Source organism: Opisthocomus hoazin, chromosome 3, assembly GCF_030867145.1.
Source record: "Opisthocomus hoazin isolate bOpiHoa1 chromosome 3, bOpiHoa1.hap1, whole genome shotgun sequence".
In the NCBI taxonomy this organism is placed as follows: Eukaryota; Metazoa; Chordata; class Aves; order Opisthocomiformes; family Opisthocomidae; genus Opisthocomus; species Opisthocomus hoazin.
The window spans coordinates 70,603,491-70,620,644 of NC_134416.1; the positions used below are offsets into that span (position 1 = coordinate 70,603,491).

Sequence of the window (17,154 nt, forward strand, 5' to 3'; positions counted from 1 at the left end):
TCTCCAATAACTGTATAGGAATACACACGGTCACCAGATCTATAGGAGACCACTCAAAATTTATCACAGACATACAAGTCTGAGCCTGTCTGTAATTCAGGAAGTCCAACTCCATCTACACATTACATTTTTTTCTGATATCTTTTGCCATCAGAGGTAGTATTTTCCCAGACCTGAAGGTGGAACTCTTGTTCCTTTGATTATCTTTACATGAGTGACATAGCATTTTGCATTGTCATTTTTCCCTTGAGGACATATGGACTTCTCTGAAGTCACTGCTGGGTTGTCTAAGAGAGCACGTCAGCAAAGGTAGCAGAACTGGATAGTCGGGCATGAACATCATGTTCACAGCGAAATGTGCCAGAAGCTCTTCAGATGTTGCCTGTTAGAACTCACAAAAAAAGTCTTTCTTTTTGGGAACATCTGTGGGATCCTAGTCCTTATTTTGCTGCTACATAACTAGACTTCTTGGTCTTCTTCTGGAGTCATAAAGTTTGAGGAGAGAAAGGACCGAGTGTAATCTTGTGGTCATATCACCTCCGTATCAGACCACACAGAACCTCTGCCAACATACTCCACACATATGCTTGAGCTACAGCACATCTTTGAAAAAATCTGAATTTTTTACTGACAATTTTGTATTGTTTCAAAACATATTCATGGAGACTTTAACCCTACAGCCAACTAAGACATGCTGTATTCCTAGTATTTTCTTTTTTTTTAGTTTTGCTTTGAGAATTTTGCTATTTTCCGAAAGACAGAAACTGCTTCTACTTCTCAAACATCTCTAACCCAGAGAAGCACTAGTATGCTTATGAGAAAGGTACCTCTTCACCTGCATTGGATTGTGCTTTTAAAATGTCTCACATTAATGCAAATTTTCCAGACCTTTCATAACTTTCTTCTGGACTCTTTCCAATATTTAACATCAGTTTGAAGTGTAAATGCCCAAACCGAATGCGTTATTTCAATAATGGTTTCATCAGCGCTGTAAACAGGGGTAACATCCATTCCAGCTGTATTTGATGTTCCTCTGGTTTTGCTTCAGAGCATTAGTTTGCAAAAACTTTATTCTGGAAGCTCACGTTCAGCTGCTTCTCTACCAGAGCGTCCAGGTCCTATTCAGCATTATCGCACGCTATTTGCTCTCCCTCAGATTCCGAGAGCGGCTTTGAGGCTTTATCTTGAACCTACAACCTCCAATCCGACTGTCTTCAGAGGAATATTATTACAAGTGAGAAGATCTTACAATGCAATTCAAAAGAGTTTATCAAAGCAATCTGCCCTTTATTCACAACAGCAAAGTAGTAATTAGGTATCTTTGTCTAGGGCATTCCCAATAGTACCAGGCTAAAAATAGCACCACCCAAAAAGACAACCATATGACAAATCTTCACTTAACAATTACTTCTCTTTAGAACTGTCATCTCAATCACTTATTATGGACTATGTGGGATTCATATTCCGTGTTGTGTTTATGAAAATATCATACTGTTCTAACTCTGATGGAAGTCATTACATCAACATTATTACCTTTGTCAACCAAACTTAAATCCAAATGTGTTTAAGCAAATTTTTTTCATAAGTGTGCTGGCTGGTATTTAGTTATTGGCATTTAATGACAGCATCCCAGGTGAGCACTTCCATGGTTGTGCCCCGTATCCATGTCAAACTGGCTGTGCCAGGCTAGCTTGTGTCATCTTCTCTACCCTTTTCAAAATACATGTTCAGTGTAAGCTTTTTGATAGTATTCCACCATCCCCCAGTACCCTGTTGTCATTCCAGCAGCTGTCCTTTGAGCAACAGAACTAATGAAGACACTGGACCCTGTGGATTTGGATCCTTCAGTCACGAAATAACCTTAATTATAATAACTACAATTTATCCTCCATTTGCCCTGTGAAAATCTCACCTAGCAGCCTGGAATGATGTATATGCAACGTGGATGGCTAATGTATTTATACCGATTGTCCGGCTGATTGCTGCTAACAAGAATGTGTCAGAGATGACTTTTTTGCTCACTGTTCCTTTGCTGAGGAAACAAATTTAGGTTTCTTCCCTCACTGCCATATCAATTTCCACAAAACTTATAGGACTGTAATGACTTTCTCCAAATTAGATTGAAAGGGCACGGGCTGGCAGACGGATGGACAGGTAACGTAAATCTTGCTCCAAACATCAAAATCAACTTAAATTTGTCTTTGATACATTGGAAATCTTAAGTCTGTGCTATTAATGCTGCTGAGTTCAGTTAAAAAATGTCCTGTTTTAATAGTGGCGTAACACAGTTGCTCTACGGGTATCGCCAGGCGGCCAGGTAATTTTTCACCTCTACTCCGAGGTGGTAAAGCGACCAGAAGTGACCCCAGGCTGCCCGTGGAGGTTCTGCTCTACCTGCCCCAGCGCTGCCAGGCTGCCCGCCGGGACGCGGGGCTGGGGCAGCACCCAGCGATCGGTGTCAGGCACAAACGGGTTACGCCTAGTTTCAAAACACAGGTCAGACACGCTTGCTAGATACTTATTTTCTGAATGCTGCTAGAAGGAGCGAGGGGAGCAAGGAGCCTCACTGGCGCGGCCCAGTCGGCGTTTGTCCCCCACAGATCGATGCGCGGTGTCCCCAGGGTCCCACCTGCCAATCTGGCATCACCGAAATTACCTGTCAAGGCAAGTGAAAACGTTGGTTCGAGAAAAGTTCTTGAAACGACGGCGGCAACCTCTGGCTCTCAGAAGACGAAATTTAACTCTTCTCTCCCGATGAGCCCTTACCCCAGGCGCCCGTTGCTCCCCCCATACCCCGGCCAGGGCAGCTTCTCCTCCTCCCCCTCCTCCGCCCCGGCCCCGCACCGAGTCACGGAGCGAACCGAACCCGAGGAAAACCGCCCCGGGCGCGGCGAAGGGGGTGTGCGTGGGGCGGGCGGGGGCCGGGCCGCTTCCCGCCGGGTCCCGCCCAGCGTCCCGGGGCGCCGCTGCCCGCCGTCCCCGGCTCGGCCGCAGCCGCCGCACGGTAAGGGGCCGCGGGGGGGGGAGGGCAGCGGGGCACGGAGGGAGGGGATGGCGGCGGGGCGGGCGGAGGGCCGGGGACGGCTGCTGGGCCCCCACCGGCGGCGGCCCCGCCGCTTTCGCTTTCGTTTCCCTTGCCGGGGAGGCGGGCGGAAGGCCGGGGGCCTGGCGGGCCCCCAGCGCGCCCTGGGCTTGGTTCCTGCCGGTAGGAGCCCGCGGCGGGGAGCGGAGCGCCGGGTTCCCCCTTACACCCGCGACCCCCGGTCTCTGCCCCTCAGCGGGGGCCGGGCGGGCGGCCGCCCGCTCACCTCGGCCTTGTGGGCCGCGGCCTGCTGCTGCCGCCGGCGGGCCCGCGCCCCTCGGCCGGCCGCCGCTCTCCCGGTGCCCCGGGGCTGGCCGGTCCGTGTCGCTCCCCCCGCCCCCCTCGGGTGCGGGCGGTTTCCCTGCCCGGCAGCGGCCCGGTGCCCGCGGCCGGCCAGGGCGGCGGAGAGGCTCGGCTTGCCCCAGCCGTGGGGGTGCCCCCGGGAGCGGCGGGGCCGTGGCGGGGGGCTTTCCTCATGCTGCTGCTCTCTGTACGTGCCCCTTGCTTGTCAGGGGCGAGGTGCGGGAAGCGCAGGCCTCTGTCACCTCCTGCTTGCCGGGGTGAGAACAGGGCCGTAGCTCAGCAGCGCAGAAAAGTCGGTACTGGGGCTCTGGTTGCAGGTTGAGCTGTGGTGGCCACGTATTGCAGGTGTCCGTCCACTACAGACTCGCCCCACCGGTTCAGCTTCTGGCGTGCGAGTCATTAGGGGTTGTCTGCCCTTCCGCGCCTGGCTTAAGCACGTGAAACCAGTACAAAGTGCCTGTCGTCCGCTCTGGTTTCTCAAAGCTGGGTGCCCTGGGCTTGTCTGGAGCAAGCATGCCTTGCTGGGTGTCCACGAGCGCACGGATCTGCTTGGAACCGCAGCCCCTTACGTACAGCTGCTGGGTCTGGGTGCCGGGTGCGAGATCCCACACGCGCAGCTCTTCGTCCCACTAAGAAGTTTCACGTCACTTTGTGAACACGCTGGGGCTGTTGACGGTGCCGGATTTCAATCTAACAAAGCTGTTCGACTTTGGTTCCTTTTGCAGCCAAAGGAGGAAGATGTAATTCGGGCCCATAGCACAGTTTGGCTGTAGCCTGCCACAGGAGCGTGTTCCTCGCTAGCTACAGACCCCAGCCAAGTGAGCGACAGTGCATACTCTTTGCTATTGCAGTTTTGGGGCCAGTGCTACTCTAAGAAGTAGTGTTTCAGGTCACCTTAGTGAGAAAGCTGTTGTAAGTCTCTGTATTCTAGCGTCTGTATTCTAATTTATTTTATTTGCATTGAGAAAAGGAAAAATCCTTTTGGCATTACAACCCTTAGAAACAAGGCATCTATGCTGGAAGTACTTCTTCTAGTGGCAGTGGATGTCCAGAGTATGGTGAAGTGACTTAAAATCAAACAGGAGTTTTACATTGCGTTTCTCTGGGCAAGCAGAACTCTTCAGGTTTATGCTGCATTTTTGCTATTGTGTTTGAATGGAGAACACTAGGCAGTTTAACAGAAGTTCAGGAGTGTTACATTTGATGTGTATTAACAGCATTTACTGATATTTGTCATACAAGTATGTTAGCATACGTAAGAAGACTTTTACTTCTGATTGACTGCAGCTAAATGACTGTGTGCTTTCTATGCACCACCACAAAGTAAGAGGAGGTTTTGTGTTAGTGTCAGAATTAACATTCACACTTTCACCGCTTGGAATTGGATGTCTTAATATTCTTTTACTGTTTACAATTACTTGATTTAAACAGTGAAGTGAGATACCATATGCTGGTTGGACCTTTGAAAGCTGGAAGAGGAAGTGATCTGGTTTTGAAAATTGTTTTTTGCTTTACGTACCTGTTTATTTGGTAAAGCAAAGATCAAAACAGTGGAACTCCTCAGTTCTCTTGCTCTGTTGCTTACAAACAAAGAACATGTGGACTAATCCTTTGTGGAAGGTACACTTTAATAATTTCAAGTCCATGAGGTGAAGAAACTGGCTAAGGAATTTTTCCATGTCTTGGGTCGTAAGAATCAGGGATGACTTTCATATTAAGTGCAGATACCAAGTTAGTGGTGTTCTTTTATGCTAATATTACTTCCCAATTACAGTTTCAGTTTTGGGGCAGTCTCCAGAAAGTATAAATATTAAGAAGGGAGATATGTATATAATTTTTGTCACTATCTAATACATTGATAATGCTGCTACAGTATGCTTTGGATACGTCTTCTTGTTTATTAACACAGTTGACTGAAAATTGTTCTGCTTCTGGTTCTTGATCACTTCTGGATAAGTGTTATTTCTGTCACTGAAATATAATTGAATTTTTGTGCATGAATTTTGAATGTTAAATTGAAAGTATTTTACTTGGGAGATAACCCCTAACAAGCTTGTAGCATCAGCGTTTGAAAAGACAAGGTTCTGTAGTTTCTTTGTTTATGAAAATGTCTCACACAGTGAATGTAATAAAGGACAGTTAATTACAAATTGTTATATCTAACATTTTTAATTACTGATTTAATGATACAGTATTCTCTTGGGCTTTTTTCTGAAACTTCAATTTATATTTTAGAGGATCAGAGCCATGTATTCCAGTCTCGGAGAACTCGAGATTTTGTCGTGCTTGGAGCTTGGTAAATGCCTGTAGGAAGGACGCCCCAGCCCTGTTCAAGTGATAGTTGTAAAATATCTCAATTTGGTAGGGACCCATAAGGATCATTCTGTACAGAAACAATCAGAAGGGGAAGGTGATGGCTCACACAGCCTCATGGTGTCTGAATGGCACCGTCTGAGAAGAGTTCAGAGCTTATGCAGGTTCATGTATGTGCTGACTGCAATCCCAATCCAAGGACACAGAGAAAATTATCTTGTTAAAAAGCTGAAGTTGAGAGCAGTGTTTTTTATTTTCCTGAGGAGAGTGGTTGGTAGGCTGGACAGAGCTTCTACTCAGAGGGATCTTGATGGGATGGAGATGGACTGACAGGAACCTCGTAAGTTCCAGCAAAGGAAACAAGAAAGCCCTGCGTCTGGAATGGAGTAGCCTGATGACTGGAACAGGCTGCGGGAAGACTTGATGGAGAGCAGCCTTGCAGAAAAGGACCTCTGTGTTGTGGTGGACCACATGATGAGTATGAGTCTGAGGGTGCTGTTGCAGCGAAGGACAGCCCCATTGTGGGCTGAATTAGTAAAGGGGGCTGAGGTACAGCAGGCCAAGGGAGTGACTCTTCCCCTCTGTGTGGCACCTGTGAGACTAGCAAGGTGGTTAGGAGGCTGCAGCACATGACATTCAAGGAGAAACAGAGAGGTGGGTTTGTTCAGCCTTAAGAGAAGGTGGAGGAAGGGGAGGTCGCAGTGAGGTGGGTGGGAAGGTAGAGAACCAGGCTCCTCCTGGAGGTGCGCTACAGTGAGATGAGAGGCAATGGACACAAGCTGGTTTAGTGACAAGTAAGGTTGTTTTGGTTTTGGTTTGTTTGTTTTTAACCTGGAGAATGGTCAAACACTGAAGGAGGAGTCTAGTGAGTGTATGGAGCATCTGTCTGTGGAGGTGTTAGAACTTGACTGGACAAGGGCCTGTGCAACCACCTCTAATTCAGCTTGTGCTGGATGGCGTAGGAAAATCCTTCCCAACCTAAACTGTCCTGTTATTATTCTGCGATTGCTCAAAAAACAGGCATGATGGCTTTAGAAATTAATTGTTAAAGTTATGCTTAGGATGACACAAACCTGATAAAGTATGCAAGAACCTCACATTTCCTTGAAATTGCATCTGGAACGAACATACGGTCATCACAAAAACTTGTAATGTCAGTTTTATTTACCATATTGTGTAAACTTAAAAGAAAAGTAAGACCTTGCATGTTTTCTTATTGGTAATTTATGGCTTAGAATTTTTGTTACAGAAGCTACTAGACTGTTTGAAAGAATGTTAAGCAGGAGACCTGATGAGAGTGTAAGGAGTTTTTATATTTCTTTCTTCATTTTTCACACTTACTGTGCAGTGAATTTTAGGGAGCAGTGTCTTAAACAGATGCATAGACGCTGACATGAAGGCTAGTTTACTGTCTAGGAATTTTTAAGGAGAAAAAAATTACTGTCCAGAGTGCCGCATGCAACCAAATCTTTGAATTTAAACCTGTTGCTTATTCAGATCACCTACTCAAGACATAGGGCCTTTGGTTACATTAACTCTGCTTTCACAGTGGTCTGGCTTAAAAGTCATCTAAACTGTCAGTTTTGACTATTACCGATCTCTAGATGTCATTGAAGGTTAAGGACAAAATTGTGATGGATTTGGCTTAGTCTCTCCTGTATTTGTTGTAAGACAGAATGGGCTGTGGGTTTCTGTGAGTTCACCTTGGGTGATAAGTTTGAAGAATTTGTGTCATCGCTCCTTCAGGATGATTCAGTATTAAAGAAAAGCATGACATGGCTGCTAAATATCTTTAAGGAACCAACTTTTAATAAATTCTAGCTCATAAACTCGTGGATTAGCATGTAAGCTGTCAGGAAATTAAATGTATATTCAAAGAGGAGGTACTGCAGTTTGGAGTTTGATGATTTTTGTCTTTTGCTCATTGCAAAAATAATCTGGTCTAGGCTCAAAATGGAGTTCAACTGAGAGATACAAGTGTCTCTTTCAAAAGTGTTAGGGACCGTAGTGAACAAGGTGTAATGAACCAATGTGTTTTTTATCATCTGGCATTTAAGCTACTGTTTTTAGAACGGTGGAAAGAGTAAGTCAACAGAAAAGGATTAAAATTCTTTTTGCATCCAGTGAAATGTGCAACCACCCACTGCATGTTTGTTTGCAGATTTGGACAAAGGCCTATTAGTATTAAATGCATTGGGTTAGAAAGGGATTTGTAAGACTACTTGATAGTATATCTCTATGATTTGGAGCAGGGATGATTTAGCAATGACTGCAAAGTCAATTGATGAAATATGTTCCTTCTGAGGTTCTGAAAAAGGAAAAGGTGTGTCAGTGGTAACTATGCAGTGAAACCGTATAGATTGACTCCCCTAACTTGTTCTTCTGTCAGTAAATGCTCCATTTCCCACAGTTTTCAGTTTCTTTGTTGGATGGGATAGATAAAGGAGAGTCTTCTCTTAGCATTGTTTTCTTCAGAAAAACACAACATAGTTTTATTTGCAGCTGTGTTGGAAAATGTGAGTAATCTGGGACTATTTTCCTCTAGAAAACCAGCTTCCCTTCGCCAGAAGCGCTTTCAGCTTTCTCCCTGGCCTGATGGAAGATGCTTACCGCTTGGGTCCTTTGAAGGTGAGGGAGATTTGTGCATATCCACCCTGCAGCCTACAAGTGAGGGCTGTGGCTGAACTTTCAGCGGTTCAGTTGAAGACCCAGTGCCACCAACTGGTGTGTCTGCCTTTGAGTTCTCTCTGCCTGCAGGGATCGCAGGTCTCAGAGAAACCTCAGCGCTCTCCCTCCTCACTTTCACACCATAGCTGGATGTGAGAAAAATAATGTCTAATTTCACTGTTTGGCTGCATGAAAAACAGGAAGGTTTTTTTAACGTGCTGTCTTCTGCTGTGCCTCATCTGTAACAGGAGGGTTATGCTAGTTTAATTATTTTACATTAGTTTGGTTACTGGAAGAGGAAAATGAGGGAAAGCCTTCCGATGCAGTTGCTGTTGTAGTACAGGTACTTTCTTATAACCGAGTCAGCACGTGCCTTTTTACTGACACTTGTGACAAAACTTTCTCGTACTTATCTGCAATTCAGCTTTTTGTTTTTGTTAAAAAAGGAGTACACAGAATGAAAATCTCATTTAAATAATTTCTGTTTATACAGTATTAAAACTGCAAAATAGTTTTTTCTTGCCCCTCGTGTGCATTCTGCTTAATGGAATTCCTTTATATTACTGATATGTTCTGTAGATAAATGATGTTATATACAGTTCTACATATCTTTCTTTTAGAGAAGTGAAACTTCAAAGTTATGTTTTATGGGTATGCAGGGAACAGAATTCAGGCTGCTTATGTACCAGTCCTGCAAATATTTCAGCAACCTGTTTAAAACCCCTTGTTAGGCGATGCCTTAGTCATTTTCAATAGAGGACAAATGCAACGTGGAGTGCAAATCTTAATTCAGGAGCTCTTAATCTTCCTAGGAAATGGACTTCCAAAATTAATTTTATTTTGGTGTCTTTTCAGGACGCTTTACAATTTTTAAGATGCTTCAGAATGTAAATTGGCAAAACTTGAACTCTGATCAAGCAAAGCATCTAATTGGAAGTTTCTTTCAAAGGCTTCCATCTATCATTATGCTGCAAAGCATGTTTGCCTCTGCCTTAATTATTTAGCTCATTTTTTTTCTTAGTGCTAAGTTTTATCTATGAAAATTGATCCCCAAGGCCTGAAAATAAATGGAAATAATAATTTAAATGCAAATAGAGTACCCAGATTTTAAGCAGTTAATACTGCTCAAATGTGGTTTTGGAATAGATGTGATTATTAGAAAGACTGATTTACCTTATTTTGCTTTCTTTTAAAAAGTGATTCTAGATTACTGTAGTTTTATAAGTCTGTAATTCTTTGGTTTTCAGGGATTTCTACCTTGGTGAAGGTATATTGGACAAGTGTTGACTTGAAAACTGCTTTTAGGATGTCAGAAGATGACGAAAAAGTTAAACTCCGTCGAATTGAACCTGCCATTCAGAAATTCATTAAAGTGGCAATTCCAACGGATTTGGAAAGGTTAAGAAAACACCAAATAAATATTGAGAAGGTTAGTGTTCAGTGTTTACTAACGTAGTTCTTTTTACAGTATAGAAGCAGTCACCCTGGAAGATTATGTAGAGATTTTGATGACAAGTTGGTTATGAAATGCCTTAATTCAATTTGTCTGAAAATGAAGCTTCTGTATTGTCTGGTACTTCAGTGTGTACAAAGACCTTTACCTTTGTAGTAACTAGTCAGTCTACAGAGTGAGAAACGTTACTGTTTTGTGTTAAAAACTTATTGTAAGGAGAGCAACCCAATAGTCTTCCTTTATTTTTGAGTCAGAGTGGTTTGCCGCCAACTATTCTGAATAACTTACTGTTTGTACCTATCTTGTTCTATATATATTTTTAAGCTGAGATGAGAAAAATAGAGAAATTGAATTATTTAAGTAAATAGAAAAAGAATTGTAGCAAAATTGCAGCATGTTTATATGCTTCTTGTTGACATTAGCTCACACTTGACAGTGAAATTGAATATACTTCCAAGAAAAATTAGTGCCATGTTAAATTCTTCCATATACTGTGGCAATGCCCCTACTGGTAAAGTAAACATGCCTGGGACAGTTGTGTGGCATGAATTGGCCTATGTCCGTATTATTAAACCCTCATATTCTGCCAAACACAGTGGCTGCATCCACACTGCTAATTGGGAATGGCCTCTGTTCTGCGTTTATAACACCTTAACCGTTCTCAGGAATTATTTATCTGAGAAAGCCGTTTGGCGTGGCCAGAACCATGCGAGGGACAGTGCTAACAATTTGACAGCACAGATGACCAAATTTCAGACTTGAAGCATTCGCAGTCTCCTTTTATTGGTGTAGCTGTAGCCTGTGGAAACAGAAAAATTGGTTTGTTGAGGAAGGTGGTAAGAGATTTACTAAAACAGGTGATGGCACTAAAAAAAGGAAGAGAGTGAGTGACTCAGGAAATGTGCTTATAGTCGTAATACCAACATTGCAATGGAATTTTTGAAATGGCTGGTAAAAGACTTTTTTTTTCTAGATGAGATTGTACTTAAAACCACAGAAAAATCAGTGACAGTGAGTATCTGTAGTTCTGTGAAGTTCTGGACGTGTTTCTGAAAAATCATACATCATATTAATTTCACTAGGCTTGTTCACGCTATATAAAATCAAGTATATATGTCAGTCTGGATCCTGTAGGATAACTAACTACATTTTTTAACACCTTGGGAAGGAGTGAGTAAATGGGAAGAAAACATGTGAACGTGATTGTGATTTCCTGAAAGGTGGGGTCTGAAGGGTGTATATAATGTTATAAATGAAACTGGTTTGTATTTCGCTGCTGTCACTTGTTCACAACTTTACCATAACTTTGCTGTAACTTTACCAAGTGAGTAACCTTTTGGATTAAATTCTCCATGCCAGGTTTCTGCCTTAAGTAGTTTGGCAATGGGGGAGGAGGGAAAACAAATCCATGTATTTGTTTCTGAGAACATAGTCAGGAAATAATGTGTTGTTCAAGTGATAGTAATTTCTTTTAATAAAAAATATATAGTTTAAGTGATAGTGATTGACAGCTTAGTGATAATTTCTTTTCAAAGCAGTAATATATGTTAGAACAATAACTTGAGATTTTTTGTGGGGTGATCTTTGTTTGGACTGTACATTTTGCTGTGCCTCTAAAAATCTGCCATGTTTTGGCCAAGAGGTACGATTCTGAAAACAAAGTGGTTTGCAGGTGGATACCGGTTAAACTCTACCAGCTGGAGATTGCTAAAGATTAACCCAACACTGGCACGCTCCTGTGCTAGAAATTACCAGAGCTCATTCTTGGAGTTGCTAATTCGATTGGTCGTGAATCTGAGAATGAAAACGGGGATTTTTTTGGTGTTCCCGCAGCCTCACCCTCTTACTTTCCCTTAGTTGTGTGCGGGAGGAAACTCTTCCTGGCTCATGTAAACACAGGATAAAGAACAGGGAAGAAATACCTCAGACAGAAGTGCAGAAATGGTAGCTAACCATGGGACCAGGGAGAAAAACTGGGACAGCGTAAGACCTAGGGCTGCTGGGAGTAATGATGGGAGATGATTGTTTGACTCTTTTCTGGTAAGGATGTAATGAGGACACAATAAGGATATGAACTGCAATATTCACAAAATGAAAGGTGTATTAGTACAATATTTGCCTGAAGCAGTAGCTTCTGAATGAGATGACCTATTTTTTCAGTCACAGCATGTTATTTACTCTTTGCTATTTCATATTTGTATAATTCATGACATTACCTAGATGCCATCTGATTCAGCATTTTTTTGCCTTGGAATTGGCCAGTTTGCAGCAGCCCTGTACTGTAGTGGCCAGGAGCAGCTTTCTGTTTTTCAGCTTCACCCACACAGAACATCTAATTGAGTTACTTTGCACTGTAGCCAGAGTACAGAGGAGTCAGTATTAGCTTGCTCTTGGGTGAGATGATGGGGGACCAGGGAGCCCCGACTGTTGATTGCCCTGGAGAGGTGTACGGCCTCCAGGGATCAGTGCGTACGTCTCTCCATGTGCATGGCCCGTACCTAGCAGTGGCCATAGAGCTAGCTAAGGGCAGCTAGTGAAGAATAATGCAGAACAGGGCAGGTTTCGGAGGTGCCGAGAGGAAAGCATCATAATAATTGCTTTGCCATGCAAGCTGTTTCATTCAGATAGAGACAGTCTTGGTAGCTAGGTTGTTCCCTTCTTGCTCTAACCAGAAGTTGCACAACTGCTCATGGAAGCAACATTTGCCGTAATCCACCAAGAGAGATTTCTTGGTTGGAAAGGTAGAGTTTTTGGTCTGTAGTTGGCTTATGTTAAAATTGTGTTAAAAATTATATCTTCAGGGCAGCACTCCAGTTAACACCACCAGCATCAATGAGTGTGGAGCAGTGAGGCGTACCATTCTTCAGAGTCTTGAGGAAGGCGTCCAGAAATGAAGGGATGCAGTTAATAAATACCCACTAAAGGGTGGCATAAAAGCTACAGCCTTGCTTGAGAGGAGCAAACAGGTGGTTAATGGAAAAAGGTACTCTTGATGGGAGGGGGGAGCTGACCTGCCAGTACAGAATGGGAAGCGATTAGCAGGGCATATTAGCAGTACGGAAATGGTTTTGTTGCACTTTGAAGGCAAAAATAAGCTTTTGATGTGTGTCAGGTAGTAATTAGGGAGAGACGATGGAGGGGATGGGCATAACTGTTACGCTGCTTGGTTTTTTTTTGGAAGAATATTACTTTGTACAGCTAAATAGATTCTTTGCTAAGTATTGTCCATATATGTAAAGCCCCCCTCATTTAGGGATGTGTAAACACCCTAACAAGAAGCTTCAGAAGGCATTGGGTGCTACAGTGAAAATCGGAGATGTGGTCGGTTATTGCACTGTGTAGGACTTACCAGTGTGAGAGATGATCTTGGAAATCACTGCGTTTTGCAGAACCTGGTCAGTGAGGAGGGGTGGCCAGTTACTGGTTGATCCCGCTGAAAATCTTATACATATTTAGACAAAGGATAATTATGCTATATCCAGCTAGATAGTGTTACCATGGTGTCAGGGAAGGGGTGAAATAGCTTCCACTTAGTTCAGCCACGTGTTGGTCAGCTGAAGTCTTTATTGGCCCAGCAGCTCACTTGAGTCAAGCATTCCTGTTTTGCAGGCAGAAGGGGAGATCGTTGTAAGGATAGTTTTCTGTGGCCAGAAGAAAATGCAGAAAATATTAGCACTCAGGATGAAATGAGTCGTTAGGTTCGTTTTGATTTAGCACTTTGTTCAAAGCATTGTCAGAGAAACTCGTGCATGGCCAGAGTTGAATTATAGGCAATACAAACCGCAGCGTTTCTGTGGCGGCACTCGGTGACCACATGGAAATACCAGGGTGCTTTACTGAGTTGAATTTTGTATTTTGAATGTAAAGATCTGATGCAGTCTAGAAGTATTTGGTTTGGACACTTCTTGAGATTTTCAGGTTGCTGGTAGCAATGTGAATGATCTGTTCAGTCAACATAATAAAATTTGCATATCAGAAATATTTGCATATCAGCCTTTAATTGTAAAAAGAGTTCTTTAAACTGGTAACTGTGTTTCCTCTAGAACAACACTTTTATGAAAGCAAGAAGTGGTGGCAATGTTTAGTACAGATTTGTCTTTGATTACAGAATATTTTTAATTAAAAATTTCTGCATCTCTAGAGAGTATAAGTCCTGGCAGATTCGATATTTGGATTAGTAATTAACAGAATTATTAGAAACAAGTAACTATGGATAAAACCTTCAAATAAACAATTGGTAACTACCAGAAGGTATTCAGCAGTACTGAAGGCTTCAGAACTGCTGTGTATTGACAAAAAATATAAGGTATGAGCATTTATGAGAAGTAATAACATCTGAGTAAAAAAATAGTCCCTAAATGCCAGGTTCTTTAAAAAGTCCACACTCAGTGAAGTGTTCTTAAAATTTTAAAGTTTTAGGGTTTTTTTAAAAATAATTTTCTTGCTGTAAGAACTATAAATATTCAGAAGTTTATTGATTTATGAGAAAGAATAAAAATATGACAAATCTGAATTTGAAATCTGTCACCCGAGATGGTTTTAGATTGTCAGAACACCAGCAATAGTTTAGTTCAAATACTTGCATAATAATTTACATTTTTAGATCTTTTACATACATTGTAGCCATAATGAATGTGTTACAGTACTTATGTGAGCTGTCAGCGTCAGCAGCTTAAATGGTTTTCTCTAAAATACTTTTTGTAAAATTAACTTTCAACCATGTAAGCCAAACATCCCTAGAGGTAAAAGGATAATTTTGTAGAATCTGGTCCTGTTTATTTTAGAGGCTACTTTTAAGCAAAAATCACTAATTATGTCAAATTGCTTAGAGCAGCAACATTATTTACTTATGATGAAGCCAATATCTCTCACCTCATTTCATGAATATTGATTTAAACCTTAGGTTCCAGAGATAGTCCAAACAATTAATCTACTAAATCACTGTTTGAAGAAACTATAAAATCAATATATAATGAAATTTGACCTTGAGTACACCTTTTCAGAGGAAGTGGCTACCATAAATCCATCGTCATAGCATTGCTTCTCAACTATTTGAGAGTGCAACTTTCAATATGACAGTTTCTGAAGACTTACATCTTTAAGAAATCAGTACCCTATACTTGTTGTTTTTTTTTTTTCTTTTAATGTTGTCCCTGTAGAGTTCTTGGTTTTGAAAGCACATTCTGTGGATTGGATGGCCTTTCACTCCAAAAGAGGGAATAAAATGCATGCTGTTAGCCTCTGTTAGATGAAAGCAATTGTCATGGTACTAAAGGAAGGTAGAGGTTTTGGCATGCTGCCCTAAACTTTGTTGGTGATAAGCAACAATCCTTTAAAAACAAAAAAAAAGTGCTGTAAGACATGGCATCCTTGCCTTTGTTGCTTTCAGTTTTAATTTTGTTTCCCATAACTGTGCCAAAGTTAAAGGATGTTGTGTGAAACACTTTTTACCTTTGGCTGGGGACCATTGTTGTGGTGGGAAGATACATAAAGGTGACACAAAAGGAGAAGTTAAGGTGTCTGAGTCTTACTGCAGTCTTCATCAGAGCACAGACATTTGTATAAGGTTTCATTCTAAAGAGAGTTCCCAAATCAGAAAGGGACAAAGAGGATAAAAGATTGTCTAAGAGCAAGCTTATGTTTTGTATTTCCGATGTGGAATATAAATTATTTGGCAATAGCACAATTATTTTTAAAGATCATAGAACGATACAGTGGTTTGGGTTGGAAGGGGCTTTTAAGACCATCTGGTCCAACCCCCCTGCCATGGGCAGGGACACCTTCCTCTAGCCCAGGTTGCTCAAAGCCCCATCCAGCCTGGCCTTGAACACTGCCAGGGAGGGGGCAGCCACAGCTTCTCTGGGCAACCTGTGCCAGTGTCTTGCCACCGTCATAGTAAAAAATTTCTTTCCTATGTCCAGTTTAAACTTACCCTCTTTCAATTTAAAAGCATTGCCCCTTGTCCTGTCACTACAAGCCTTAGTAAAAAGTCTGTCTTATATAAGCCTATATGTTCTATATAGCCTTATATGTTCTAGGAAGCCCCTTTTACATAGTGTAAGGCTGCAGTGAGGTCTCCCTGGAGCCTGTTCTTCTCCAGGCTGAACTCTCTCAGCCTTTCCTCATAGGAGAGGTGTTTCCAGCCCTCTGACCATTTGAGTGGCCCTTGTCTGGACTTGCTCTAACAGGTTAGGGTTCCACAGGTATTTTTACTACATGGCTGTCCCTTAGTTTTGCATGCATTTATTAATGGTAAATAATGTCAATACTGTCTCTCAAGGTTTGCTGTCCTTGAGTCCCATAGAGTGAACGTTGCCCAGGAGTATGGCCTATTTTGTGTTTGGTGACAAAGAGAAGTCAACAAGGAAGAATTCTCTGACCACATGAATGTCATTGCTCTGGGTGTATTCAGTCATTGGATTCTTTGAAGTCATCACTAGCATACTAGGAATTTGAAGCAAAGTAATAAAACTTTGAAATATGTAAAGCTGATTAATGTGCTGAGCATTTCTAGTAGAAATTTTAAAGAGCAATAAAGGTTTCCTGAGGAATTCTTCTCGTTGTTCTTAGCTGCAAAACAGGATTTTTTGTTATTTGGTACGCGGACATTGTGTTACAGTCAGCTGAAACTGAAAAGGTGATTTTTCCTCAAGCCTCTTCTGTTCTACCCTCAGAAATTCCTGTTTCAGTACTCTTTCAGAGGTGACTGAATTGGAAGATCTACTGTTGATACAGACTTTTTTGTTCGTTTTATTTTAAAGAACAATGGCAGTAATTTTAATGGCATAATAATTTATGCAGAAGTTGCTAGTTTCCTAGAAAAATCACTTTTACCTGACTTAATTGAACGCAAAACCTTTTCTCTTCCATAGCACTACAAAATCCTAACATGAAATAACTCTTTTTTTTCTGAAAATGAGAAGTAACTTCAGATTTCTTGTTGTATTTTAGGAAGCTGAGTAACTTACGATCTTTATTGCGGTGGCCTCTAAGATTATGAAAAGAATTAAGGAAATGTGTAGGCTGTTGATAAAGTTTTTTATTGGTTACAAAGCATATTAAGAAATTAAGGAATTAAACTTTACATAAAAATACCTCAGAAGTCATGGTGTATATATTTTGTCTTGTTATTTAAACATTAAAAAGAATGTTCTAATATTGTCTGGTATTGTAAATGAATTCTTTGATGGCTTCAGCCCATGTTCCAGGAATTGCAGCTTCTACTTCTATTGTTTTACTACTCTTTTTCCTATTAATGTCTCTATATTCTTTATGTCAACTGGCAATAGCAGAGATTGATTTATTTTAATGATGAAAAGGTTTACATCTGATGATA

At 41.8% G+C, this 17,154-nt stretch overlaps 1 protein-coding gene and 1 long non-coding RNA gene across 3 annotated transcripts in view; one reads left to right on the top strand and one right to left on the bottom strand.

Annotated features, from left to right (window-relative positions):
- Positions 1-2,978, bottom strand: part of LOC142360872 (uncharacterized) — a 28,276-nt gene extending 25,298 nt beyond the window's left edge. The window contains exon 1 of the long non-coding RNA XR_012763476.1: positions 2,657-2,978. This is a non-coding gene — a long non-coding RNA (uncharacterized LOC142360872). The remainder of the gene's footprint in view (positions 1-2,656) is intronic.
- Positions 2,909-17,154, top strand: part of STX17 (syntaxin 17) — a 35,663-nt gene continuing 21,417 nt past the window's right edge. The window contains exons 1-3 of one of the 2 annotated variants that reach the window (XM_075416617.1): positions 2,909-3,004; positions 8,244-8,326; positions 9,613-9,794. In XM_075416617.1, the coding sequence (XP_075272732.1) occupies positions 9,672-9,794 (123 nt within the window). In that variant the 5' untranslated portion in view covers positions 2,909-3,004; positions 8,244-8,326; positions 9,613-9,671. Of the gene's footprint in view, positions 3,005-3,137; positions 3,206-8,243; positions 8,327-9,612; positions 9,795-17,154 lie in introns of those variants that run through there. The other variant, XM_075416618.1, reaches the window with a different exon arrangement.